Source organism: Falco rusticolus, chromosome 9, assembly GCF_015220075.1.
Source record: "Falco rusticolus isolate bFalRus1 chromosome 9, bFalRus1.pri, whole genome shotgun sequence".
Taxonomy (NCBI): domain Eukaryota; kingdom Metazoa; phylum Chordata; class Aves; order Falconiformes; family Falconidae; genus Falco; species Falco rusticolus.
This window is the reverse complement of record NC_051195.1, coordinates 24462846-24476146: the sequence shown is the minus strand read 5'-3', so window position 1 is coordinate 24476146 and position 13301 is coordinate 24462846. Positions and strand designations below refer to the sequence as shown.

Below are 13301 nucleotides of genomic sequence, written 5' to 3'. Positions count from 1 at the left end.
CAAGAAAACAAAGTGCAAATTAATCACTCCATAGCCTTACATTAAAGTTCCATCAAATAAGACAAGCACATAAGGATAAATCTTTTTTAAACAAAAATTCCATTGTTGAAAGTTAACTCCACACCATAGATAAGGCCAGAGTCAGAGATACAAAAATGTTTTATTCCTAAAGAATCTAATGACACTGTCTGTGTTGGAAGAAAGCGGGAAGAAAGCTTCTCTCACCCAGTACTGTGAGGTGAGATGGGGGTGGCTCTCATCTCAGTGAAAGGAAGCAGCACAGCTACAATTGCAATTTCCTGGGATGCAGAGACGTACAACATACCACTGGGTGCTAGAGGAGTCCTACACATGCATTAACTCCTTTGATAAATCGATGACTATATAATGCTCCAAAGAATTCACAGGTCAGCAAAAGGAAAATTTCATAGCTTTGCTTAAGTGTAACCCATTAAAGACTATGGAGCTGCAATTGAAGAAAAAGCTCCTGGCACAGCACAAGGCAGACATTTGAAGCCAGGATTAACAGGGGTGGTAGACCAGGAGTGTCACTTGGGTGTTCACATGTTATTATGAAGTAGTGCTTACCTCTTAAATATCTTATTGCGGTCACTGTCATGGAAGACAAGAAATCTGGAGTAACCATTCTTGAAGAATATTTCCAAGGCGATCTCCTGAAAGGTAAATCATTTACAGTGTGAAGAGCTGCAGAGCACAGGTTAGTGCTGCACAGTCCATCATGGTTTGTCCAGTTCTTCAGAGCTTTAAAGAAAAATGCCTGGACTTCATATCAAGTTTGAAGAAGTACAGCAAAATATGCTTAATATTCCCCATTTCTCCAACTGTAGGAATAATCCTACTGGGTTAACTAGGAGTTCAAATGCTTCTCTGAAGCAAAACCAGACTCCAGATATTGGTTCCATCACCCACCTGCCCCTGCTGCTTCTGAAGCATTTTTATCTTGAAATCTCAGTATGACTATCAAGACATAAGTAGAATTAACTTCTGGTTAGGTGATAAAAATAACACGAAAAGGGGATGCTAAATAATAGTTTCTTTCAGAAAGCAACCATACTGCTTTCTAAATGAACAGTGGGCACAACAGAAAAGCCGAAATAATTTCTGCTGACTAGAAGCAGCACAGGAGGAAGGGGAGTTTATGACATTTCTCACTGTAGCTTTAAATAATCAAAGTTGAAAACATCGCCCCCTTTTTCTGGAATGTCTCCACACAATCCTGTTTACTCAGTGACTGGTCCTTTTTTCTCCCTCAAAGTCAGTTAAGTAAAACTATAAAGTATAGTGACTGGGAACTCAGACATGAGTTTCAATCCAAATGTGGCAGGTGCAGTGCAAACCTAGAAAAACACCACAATGGGAACTTCCCTGTACATGATTCACAAATTATAGACCAGAAAGGTAATATGAGAGCAGCTACAACAATAAACAGCTTGCAGCATTTGCTTTGAAGCTCAGCTTTCCAAACCAAGTCTGCTCAAGCGTCACCATCACAGGTGATGGGCTATGTGGTTTCACAGGGCTTTGCTCTGAGCTGGGTTACGTTCATGAACAGATCAGCTCCATGAGGCACAGTAGCTGCCTGAACAGCTGATCCACCTGTCAAGCAGGGAAAGTACAAGGAATCAGTTTTCTTTTTCTGCAATAATTTTTCAAAGTGGTTTCTAGCATGGAAGCCCAGTACAAGAATTTGAGAGCCTGATACAGATACCTGAGTTTTCAGTTCATTAATTAAGGCAAAGCAAAAATAAAACAAAAAAATCCCAACAAAAACCCCACAACGAAAAACCTCACAAAACCCCCTCAAACCAACAAGCCCGGCCTTTGCCCCAAGCCCATTCAAGGACTGGTTTTGCTTATCTCCATTTTTCATTTTGGACCACATAAAAAATTTCCATTTCACATGTTTAATAAAATCCGTGCATACACAGGCATGGGAATATATGAGAAGGTGGCAAGATGCCACTGGCAACTTTGATGTTATTCACAAAACTGAAAAGGTGACAGTTCTGTTGCTCAGGTTGCTTACCACTGATGTATGAAAATAAGCTTCACAAAGTTACTTAGAACAAGACTTAACATTCATATACATGCTTGGAGAGTGACCTAACCATTGAGATATGCTATAGCCTGAAACAAGTCTTACCTACTAAAATTGTCCAGTTTGCATATATAATTAAATATAAAATAACGTAGGGTTGAGTCATGGATGATGAGTTATGGATGAGTGGCATACTGCATGATGTAAGACAATAATGAGCCCCATTTTGTCCAACTTTTGCAATTTCTGAATGATTTCTTAATTCTCCGTTGAAGCTCAACCTTCCAAAAATGGATTAAAAATGACGGGGAAGTAGTTATGGCTGCTTCAAAATTCCATATTTTTGGCAATGACCACCTGTGAATTAGTCTTTAGACTGTACCAAAACCCTCTAAAGCAAGTGAAGGCTCTGGTGCTGCAAGGAGCTCTAGGCACAACTCTTCTGTGACCCTTACCACAAGCTCATCTAAAGCAGACAAAACTAAAGAGGTACCAGGCCACTGGTGATGAGTCGCTTCTGGGTAGTGCAGCTAAAGGTACAGAGGATTCAAATCCTTTGCTCCAACTTCTGATTCATTTATTGACTCACATGAACAACTTCAAAGTTATTCCAAGAGGCCCAGGGTAAGCATGTTACACATACCTATAATTCACTTACATCCAAAACTACTGAAGTCTGTGGGAGCTGAGTATTACTGAAAGTCAGGCACTTACTGGAAGCTTGCATCAAAACCCAGGAAATTGACTTCCAGTCTTATTTTCAAAAACATTGAGGTAATCTGTGAAGAACATTGATAGTCTAACAACTAGTAAGCAAACCACTCCAGTGAGGGTGCTTAAACACTCTGGTGAATATAAGGAGGAGTTTGTATTACCAGAGGCTAATGAAGCAATGATGGGAGCAAAAGCATTTTGGGACTCAAGCAAAGAAATCTCCTCAGTCTTATTAAAAATTGTGCAAGTAGTTTTCAGTCACATGCCATTACTGCTGTTGCAGCTTTCCCTCAAATGACTGAGCAAGTTGGCTCCTACCTGCAGAAGAAAGCGCATCAGATGAATCTCTTTTATGTCATGATATGAATAACGGGAACACATCTGGTCTCCCACAGCATGATCTTTATGACATAAGTTGAAAATAAATGGATCACTGATGCTGGAAGAGAAAAATATAAAGAAAGAAAAATTAGTTTGAAACAAAAAAGATCAGGAGAACTGTCATGAACATCCAAGTTCTCCCTAAAGAAGAATAAAAATACTAAGAGATAACAAGACCAACTGGGGCATACATGAATTGAAAATAAAGCTAAATACTAAAGGCAGATGTTGTACTATTTCTCAAAATAAAATAAAGAGCCTGTGAGGTTAAGGGTAGGTTTGGAATTATTATAGTGTGTGCAAATAGGCAGACAGCAATGTTTTGCACACACCGAAGTCTGAGAAGCAGCAAGGGAAGGAGCTGGGTGGAAGAACCTGAAAGCTTGGGTCAAAGGCAAGCATCAGATGGATACACAGCTATTATAAACAACAATTAATTGGAACACATAATTAAGCAATTAATTATTACTTTACTTGTGTATATGTACGGCAATTGCTATCTACAGCCTAGCCTATAGCAAATCCCTCAGAAAAACAGCCTAAGCTTTTATCACACCCTGTCCAATTGAACCTTAGATTAGAGGTTGATTGATTAGATTGACTGATGTTGGACTTGGTAAGATTCAGATACAGAGCAGACAGGGAGTAAAAACACTGTTACTCACCATCCCACCAGGCTTTGCACATGAGCACACAGTATGCACAAAGAGCTAAATCTAACAAACTCATTATCAATATTGACCAGTTTCAATAAATCATGAGTCAATGATAGCAGTGTGCCAAATATTAATTATGATTCTGTCTCAGAGAAACAAAAAACTTATGAGACAATGAAGCTAAAGGCTCTTGTAATGACTTCCATATGAATAAAAGATGGGAGCCAATCAGAAAGAAACATTAATGACGTTTAAAATAATTGAAAACCAGCAATGTTTGTGTTAGACTGCCCACCATCTCCATCAGTCAGAGCTGGGAGTTCTTGTTGTACCTCCAAAGCCTGTGAACAAGCACCTAGGTTAGTTATGTTAAACAATTCTGTGAAGAGATGGAAAGGATGGCAAACTTCTTGCTGTGCTAATATCCTTCTTGAAATCCCCTCAAAGTCTGTGCAAATTCTAGGTATCCATGTGCCAATAGTGAAGTTAACCCAGATCTCTGGGAGGAAAGAATGACTCACCTGGACAAGCAGTGACGTGTACAGTAGACTTCTTCTAAAGGGGATAACACAAAGCTCTCACAGATGTAGAAGTGCTCTTTGCCAAAGAGCAGCACTCCTTCCAATGCTGTGTGCCCCTGCACAACTGCCACAGAGCACTTTGAAGTGACCTAGCGTGGAAGTAAGCATAACGAAGCCAGGAGTGGGTAACAAAGCCAGGAGTGGGTAACACAGCAGACAGGGACAGCTCACCCGTCCAAATCAGCTGCCATCTTGACTGGCAGGTCTATAGGGATGCAGCCACAAAATCACCATATGATTGACAGAACATTCCTCTTGTGGTACGAGTAGTGGGAGGGTCTGATGTCTTTTTCCCCCATTAAATCTGTTCCTTCCTCATCTATCTGTGGCTATATTTAGCACCATACTACAGAAAAAGAGCTTGCAAATGTTGCAGGAGTTAGCACTGCAAAACTTAATTAGACAGCAATACATACTACACAGGCAGGGGGTTGAAGCACCGAGGAAAGAAGTGACTGACACAACATCATGCAGAAAAACAGTGGCATATAATAAATATATGTATATTTAGGATACAGAGAAAAGGCAAATATTTTTATTTATATCCCAGTGAAACCTATACTTGAAAAAATCCTGCAAACGGATCCCAGGGACAATGAGAAAGGAAAGGATCTAATACTCTGGGTATCTATCTCACCATGGCTAGCTGAATCAGATTACAATGGATAGAAATCTTAGTAACAAAACTCCTTGCAGTGGCACTTTTCCTTCGTATATTATACAGAAGGCCAATCAAAATATATGCATCTATGATTCTAGTTGTCCAAAAGACTTAGTTAAACATTCTGAAATAGTTTTAAAAAAATCCTCCCTTGGCATCCCAAGACTCACTTTCTTTTTCTTTCTCCTGAGCAAATAAACTTGGCCCTTAAAATAGAGGAATTTCTAACCCACAATATAGAAGCACTGGGAATTTCTCAGCAAAGTAGTTCTTCAGTCATATAGTGCAGTTCATAAAAAGTTTTTTGGGGAATTGACCAGTTTTGATGAAGAATAAAAACCGTTCTGGAAGTTTCTACGGCTGAGAGATGATGTAGAAAGGAAGCAGACCAATACAGATACCGGAAAACCCCAACGACCTGGACAATTGTGTGAGCTGTGGGAAACTTAACATTCTGATTGTAAAACAAACAGTACTTCAGTGCAAAGAATTTCCCTAACATTTAGAGGCATGAAGTTCCATATTTTTCTTTTCTGTTGCTTCAATCTTCTATATATACTTGGCTCCAAAACAGCAGTCCACTGGTTAGGGCAGTCAACTGGGAGGATCAAGGTCAACTCATTGCTGTGCCCAGTTTGGACCAGAATTTTGTATCTCCTACACACCCAGGTAAGGAGGCAGGAGCTAATCATCAGCGTACTATCTCAGTCTCAGATGAAGCGCCCTCTGCTTGCAAAAAATCCCTTCAAACACACTAAACCAAGATTTTGGGAGCATTAGTGTTTTAAACACCAATACTACCTCATCTACTAAGAAAACTGCTCACTGTCAGCTCCTTCTGTAAGTCAACACAACCCTGAACCACATATAATCCAGAAACGAGTGCAAAATATTGTAAGCCGAGCCCATCTGAAACTGCAAGGACCAGAGGGCTGCATACAGAGGGATTAGATCTGAGAGGTATTTACGTAACAGAAGTTTGCTGGTTCAGCAGTCTAGTGCAATGTTCTTGAGAGAACTGACTGACAAGTATGAGAAGTATCACAAAGTCTGTTTTCTCTCTTAAGGTCTCAGTGATCTTACCTCTACCAAACTTCATAAGAACAAAGGTCCTGTATTATTTTTGTGCATGCAAAATTGACCCAGAAATAACATTGGTTCTACTAGATCATGTAAAGTCTACATGGTGATATGTAGAGTAAATATGACTGTCTTTCGCTTTTTGCCTTTGCTCCTACCTCACTATTTCTGGAACCAAACCTACAACTTCCTTGCCTCCACTCCAAAATACACATCAGGCAGTTGTGTAAAATACTTAAATGGATACGAAGTGGAAATCCAGACTTCTAAGAAATCCACCCAGGCAAACACCGAGTCCACATGCCAGAGATTATGTGTGTGGTTTTGGGAGACACATGGGTTGTGAAGGGGGCCTGCTCATGATCACTAATAGGGTCTGGCACAAATAATCACTTTGTTACTTCACCTAAGGCAGGACCAGAGCATGTTAGCTGGCCTTGAGAGTAGAGAGAGCGTGTACCTCTCTATCTCAAACCTTACACTCCAAGCCTCAGTGTACTGTGTACTATCCAACCAGTAACAGTCACCAGTGCCAAATCCATTTCTTCAATTTTATGTGATCACCCCCAACAGAATTAAACTCATCTGCACTGTTAGAAATACTAGAGCCTTTGGGATGAATCTGTTGTTCTCATTTGGAGAACAGGGTTCATTTTATTCCAGGTGAATAATAAAGATCTGACAAAAAGGTATACTGAAGAATCCCCACCAGGACAGTCTTGTACCTACAGTCTTGCACTGAAACACCAAGCAGCCCGAAATTATCATAGATTAAATAAAAGCTTGCCTTTTCTGTCAAAACAGAACAGAATCCTGTTCACCAGACACTAGAATCATTAATCAATGAAGCAAACATGACATAAAATAATTGAATAATTACCTTCTAAGGTATTGCCCAAAGCCCTGAATCTCTTAATGCTCTGTTCATTCAGATGTACAAGGAAATTAAAGCTGAAAGGCATGGGGTTTTTTCTTCTTGTTTTTTCACAAGAGCTGTTTGTAAATGTTGCAGTTGCATTTAAGTAAATAGCCATAAAAGCGTATCTGCTCTGGAGTTCAAGAGCCAGATTTCCAGAGGAATCACATGCCTGAACAGGCAAACAGTCTTTACAGTGTTCAAAAACACTGGAGGAGGTTAGCCATCTATTCCTGCAGACTCTGGTAGCGTTAGCATGGCCCGCTCAACGGAAAAATTCAGTACAAGGAAATTTAAGTCACAAAACCATCTCACTGGAACACACTTACCCATGCCACACAATCTCCTAAGCATAGCATTTTAAAAGAATAAGGATAAAAGAATGACAATTCCAAGTCAATTCAGAGGTCCATATAAACAACTATGCTGCATCTTAGTAATAGAAGCTTATGGTAAGTGTGCAAGAAATGTGCTAGGTATGGATTCATTCTTATCTTCATCTACCTTCTTAGCAATCAGTGGCTTAGGGACTTCCTGAGGCCCCTTCGTCGTCCTCATTGTCACATCTCCTGTGTCCCTACAAACACTCACAGCTGTCTCTAATCACGTGCTTAGCAAAAGCTACAAAAACTTTGCATAACACACATAAAAGCAATGCATTCAAGTAGCATTGTATCAGGAATCACAGAGATGAAACCTGTAGTTATGTACTCTTTCTGCCATTTCTGTTGTGTATTGAGGAATCCCAGGGTGCATCAGCTACAAAGGACCTGTCAGTAAAGTAGGGTCAAGGCTATTTGGGGTCACAGAGTTTAATATTACTAGAAGTACATGAAATCAAATACATTGCTTTTACAATTTTTGCTAGGGAAACAGATATGGGTTATCATGGTGAGATCAATACAGGTCCACCTCCCTGTGCCACTCACAAGATCTTCCCAGCAATGACTGTTAGTTTGCTTGTTGTTGAAATCTCCTCTTACTTTGAAACCATCACACACGCGTCTCATTAATCACAGCTTAAGAATACATGACAGGTTGCTTCATTCTTCCCAGCTGCTCAATGACCAAAGGAAACTAAATCCACTTGACCTAGTCTTTAGCAGTAGGCACTCTAGGCTTGAGTTTGGTTACATATGAACTGTCACAAACACTGGATCAAATTTCTTCTGCTGAGAGTCGAGTGAAACCATTGGAATCACTAGAAAGAAAGCCTTTTGGTCACAACTTTGCTTTAGAAGAGCCAGGACACATTCCTTTTTAAGCAGGTAGCCTCCACTCACCCTCCCTCCCCTGCAGCAAAAACCCCATGTGGGAGATGCTTCTTCCACATCCACTTCTCACGTTTTAACAACTTTCCAAATGCTGCAAGAAAAGAATATCAGATATTTGGGAGAAAAGGAGGATGAGTAGAGACTCACTGGGACTGCTCTTTGTCCTTGCTTTCTGTGATGAAAGCTGCCATCTGTCCCAGCCCATCACCAGCCTGAGAGGCTGGCATCCTTTAGCTGATGCCAGCATCTGGAAGACAGTTCTAGTAAGATTGTGCTCATACCTCTTGAACACCCAGACATCTCTGTCTCACTCCAGGCTCCTGTCAAACAGAAAATGCTGCCAAAAAGTAATATGAGCCTTTAAATTTCCCCTTAGGTCAGTTCACTGAAGTTCATGCCCTTCCCACTGCTCTCATGACTCTTTCAGGAATAACTATAGAAAAATCTGCCTGCTCCTTTCCCTGTTGCATCATTCTACAGAAAACAACTGTTAGGGGATCAGCTCTGCTTTCTTGAGATGGCAGTCATGGCCCTGGGGTTTGTCAGGAGCTCTGCAGAGATCCAGGGAGCAGCTACAGCCTTACAATTGAAAGATACTATTCATCAAGGCAAACTCGGAAAAAAATCACCACCAAACCCAAACAAACCCAGAAGCAGATATGAAGGGAGAATACTAGGAGGTATCCATGGAGCACAAACTAGTGTGGTGAAGGAGCACATCCAGAACAGCAGAGATACGGCTAAGGATGCTCTGTCGTTGGTTTTGTTTTGTGTGTGTGTGTGTGTGTGTAACACAGCATGAGTCAGACCCTGTCCTTTGCACCTAGTAGCAAAGTTGTTCCGTGATCTAGGGTAGGCGTGGAAGAGCATAGGCTGGGGAAGAGGGTCCCAGCAGCCTCTCCACTGCAGCAGAAACCCAGATAGGGGAAGTCAGGGGAGTAATCATCTGCACTTTGTCATTCTTCAGATGCTTCCATCTGAACACAGGCAGAATTTCATACTGAAAAATCTCATTACTGCTTAGCATTACTTCCTGCAATGGGGTAGCCATTACAATCTCCGCACCTGCAGCAGGGAGGGAAGAGGAGAAACTCAGGCACAGAAAAGGTAAATGGTTTGCCATTTGGACCTGGCTTCCCCGTCCCCTGCTTCAGCCACAACAGCTAGTCCCTGTTCCCATTGCATGTCATCACATGTAAAGCTCCTCACTGCTGCATCCTCGCACTGGGATGAAGTATAAAAGTTCTCCCATACAAACAGCCTGCAACAGTGTTTTGCATTTTGCTCTCTACAGCTTCCTGAGAAGGGGAAGTAGAAAGGAAGGTGCTGATCTCTTCTGCCTGGTATCCAATGATATGATGCATGGGAATGGTTCAGAGCTGTGACGGGGAGGTTTAGACTGGACATGAAGAAGCATTTCTTTACTGGGGATGGTCAAACACTGGAACAGGCTTCCTAGAGAGGTGGTCACTGCTCCAAGCTCATCAGTATTTAAGAGGCATTTGGACAAACCCTTTAATAACATATTTTAGCTTTTGATCAGCCCTAAAGTGGTCAGACAATTGGAATTGATGATCATTGCAGGTCCCTTCTAACTGAGATTATTCTGCTTTATTCACAGCCAAGAGGTGTGTGCGATGCCTCTAAAAGCTTTGGCTCCACGAAGTGGATGCAGAGCTGCTGCACCATTCTGCCAGTCCTAGATGCTGCACCTTACAGCTGCTCCCTCTTTCAGTTGAGCCTGTTCTTTAATCAGCTACTTTCTCCCAGCCACAGATCCCACTCCCTCTAATTTACGCTAGTCTCTTCTATTATTGTTCTTGGCGTCTCTTGTGCTCACTCCAGCCCCTCCTTCAAGGAAAGGCATTGTGCCCAGATTTCTGCTAGGCCCTGCCCTCTTGTTAACTTCAGATTCATTACCCCAGCTGCTTGGATTTCTTACTGTCTCAAATTACTTGCTAGGAAACAGAGGTTTACTTTTCTACAAAATTCAGAATTTCTACACCAAATCCACTTCCCAAACCTTCCAACATTTTCCTCATCTTTTACATGCTAACTACATATTAACAACCTGGCAGGACTACTTTAGGGTTGTAAAGATCAGGGAGGGAATCTTGCAACTTGGGGGCTTGGGTTGCAGGTATAGGAATCCAATCTCCCTGTCTCTGCTGGTGAGCCAGGGTTATTTAAAGGGCTGGCTCTGGCCTTTGGTAAGCAAGTTGATAGATTAGGTCAGGACAGGTTCTTATTTGTATTTCTCTTGCAAAATTCTGCAGCAGCATGTGTTTTGTAACATCATCCACATAGCATATAACCTCTCCTTCCGTGCCTATGAACATACAGTTTCAGTATACTAAAGATAAATGCAAAAATGAATTCTTCACCTGTACACACTATAACCTCAGTGGAGCCTCAGCAAGATGTATAACCAAGCAGCCAGAGTATGACAGTTCGGTAACGTCAGAGAGGACAGCCCTAATAGCAACACCTGTAAATCTGCACCTGCAGTCTGATATATTCATCTAGTGAATTACACACATTAGCTTGTGTGCAGGTAAAAAAACCTGCCTTGTGCTTTGGGCACATACACATCGATACTGTTTTACACTACTGTAAATATAGCACCAGTTCCAAACATTTAGCAGTGATGTGACTCAGTTCCCAACTTTGATTTCAAAGTCACATTTGTCCCAAGCACACCAAGAGCAGTCCTTTTGCCCAGCTTTCACAAATGGTCCCTACTGGGGTCATCTGTAAGGGAGAAAGTAAAGCAACAAAATATCTCAGCTACTGGCCCACCATTCTCCTGCAGGCTGCTCTGACTTGTCTCCAGACATCTAGCGTATGGGTGAGCCATAAACATCTAAAACTCCGCTGAACACCACTTACTTCTTTATGTACCTCCATAGAGCCAAAATGCAACAATGGTCCTCTGTACCGTGCATTTCACCAGCACTGCAATACAAAGTCTTTGGCTTTTAGATCTGCCTTTAGCAGATCACTGAAAGCTGATAGGGAATAGGGGGAACTAGTGCAGAGTATAGAAAGAAAAAGGAAGAGAACAGCAAGGATCTTCATGTAACTGGAACTGCCACTACCCCCAGGGTAGGGTGACTGCAGAGGAGAGACTAGGGCTCTCTGGGCAAGGAAAATGGGATGACATCAAGAATCCTGAGATCTGGAGGCTGCACTACGTAGGTGAGGAGGAAAATGGGACAGCTAGCTCAAACAACAGGAATGCAAGGGCAGCTGAGGGGCAACACAGCTGAAGCTAAACTTCAAATAATCAGGAAAGAAATTGTGCTCATCACAACACACTGTCCCTTCCAAAGGCATGGCTGGGACACGTGGTGGAAGAGATTTGCGATTCCTTTGCAACTTCCTTCCTCTAGCAGGACAGGCCTATATCCAGGACTGTAACATACTCCTACTATCCCCTCCAGCTGCCATTCTGGCAGAAGCCATTATAAAGGACTGAAAAGCTCTAAAGGTGCTTTCTCCAGCAGATGTCAATGTGATACCTGCAACTTTCAGCGATTCTGACATTAGCCTGCTATTCTTGGGAGGTCTGATACAGGCTTCCATTTTCAAGCTTTGGGAATGTCACACAAAATTTAAGAAAGCATTATTACAATTGCAAAGTCATATCCCCAAAAGTCAGCCTGAATTCATCCCCTTTGTATATGCGTTACCATGTAACTACAGGATTAAATATTATTTTTTTCATAGAGCCTGCTCAGGATGGACACATGCTAGTGATGAATTAGCACTGTGTAAGGAAGATGACTGCAGTCTATAGCATTCCTGCCAGCTGTAGAACACAGAAGGTGCAGTTATATGTATTACAAGGATTCTGGCTGGAAGAAACAGACTTATGGTCAATACAACTAAATACTACTTTGAAGGTATGCATTCCTTCTACTCTATGTACTGGAATAGCAGAAGGGATAGTCTTATGGTAAAATCAGCAAGTGATTATGTCATTAAGGTCTGTAATTGCATAGATCTGGCATTAGTTTCTTGATTTCTGGCACTTCCTAAATTCAGTGCTTGACTTTGAAATCTGGGAAATACATTCCTCTGTGCATAGTTCATTGTGTAAAAAAAGTGACAAAAAAGGACACAACTAAAGGCTGAACTTTGCATGGTCTGAGTGTTGTTCAGAGAGCACAACTGCTCCCTCATATGATTAGCCCCCACTTTCAGGGACTAGCCACTCAGTAGCTTCCTTTAGCTTATACTCAAACTATATCCATTTGCTTTCTCCTTTATAGTCCCATTCTCTTGCAGTCCAAGTGGCAAACTTACCTTGTTTAAATACTTAGAATTATTTTCACAGGAATTCCTAGAAATGTTTTCTATTCTATTTTTCAACTAAGATAAAACAAAAGACGAGATCACATTAGCAAAACAATACCCCTCCTGCACCCATATTCTCCTGATGTAACTTGCTGAGTAATAGACTCTAGAACAACAGACGTCAGAGCATTTGATCTGCTGCTTCTGCAAAATGACATCTCACATACCTGAATATATATAAAGGTGCCTGTTTAATGATAATAGAAAAAAAAAAGCAAAAAACCAAAAAAAAGCAAGCACTGGGTGACACTATAAAACAATGACCACTTTCCAGACAAGGGTTATCCCCGTGTTCCAGAAATCAATCTAGTATCTGCCAAAGCATCCCAATGACTTTTCTGTGAGTGCAGTAGGTAAGATGGTTCCAGTTGCCTGCTGAAAGTGCAAATAGCTCACGAGGCAGCCATTTACAAGGCAGGACCACAGCGCACTAAGTGAGCGCAGGACAGCTAATGTCACCCCCTACTGCTTTTTTTAATACTTCTGTCAGCTCAGCAACACAGTGACTGCTGCTGGAAAAAAACATGCCTGGCATTTCTGATGGCTTCCCGTGGAGTTACATGGAGAAGAGACAGACAGCCTGAAGGCTCAAAATGAGATCAGCGCATGGAAAACATGCT

General features: G+C 41.6%; 1 protein-coding gene across 2 annotated transcripts in view; it reads right to left on the bottom strand.

The window, feature by feature from the left end:
• The window catches only part of WDFY4 (WDFY family member 4), a 144763-nt gene that overhangs the window by 46447 nt on the left and 85015 nt on the right, over positions 1–13301 (bottom strand). For both annotated transcript variants that reach the window (XM_037400317.1, XM_037400318.1), the window contains exons 44-46: positions 4332–4480; positions 3092–3212; positions 589–674 (exon numbers count right to left, since the gene is read on the bottom strand). In XM_037400317.1, coding sequence (XP_037256214.1) covers positions 589–674; positions 3092–3212; positions 4332–4480 — 356 coding nt within the window. The remainder of the gene's footprint in view (positions 1–588; positions 675–3091; positions 3213–4331; positions 4481–13301) is intronic.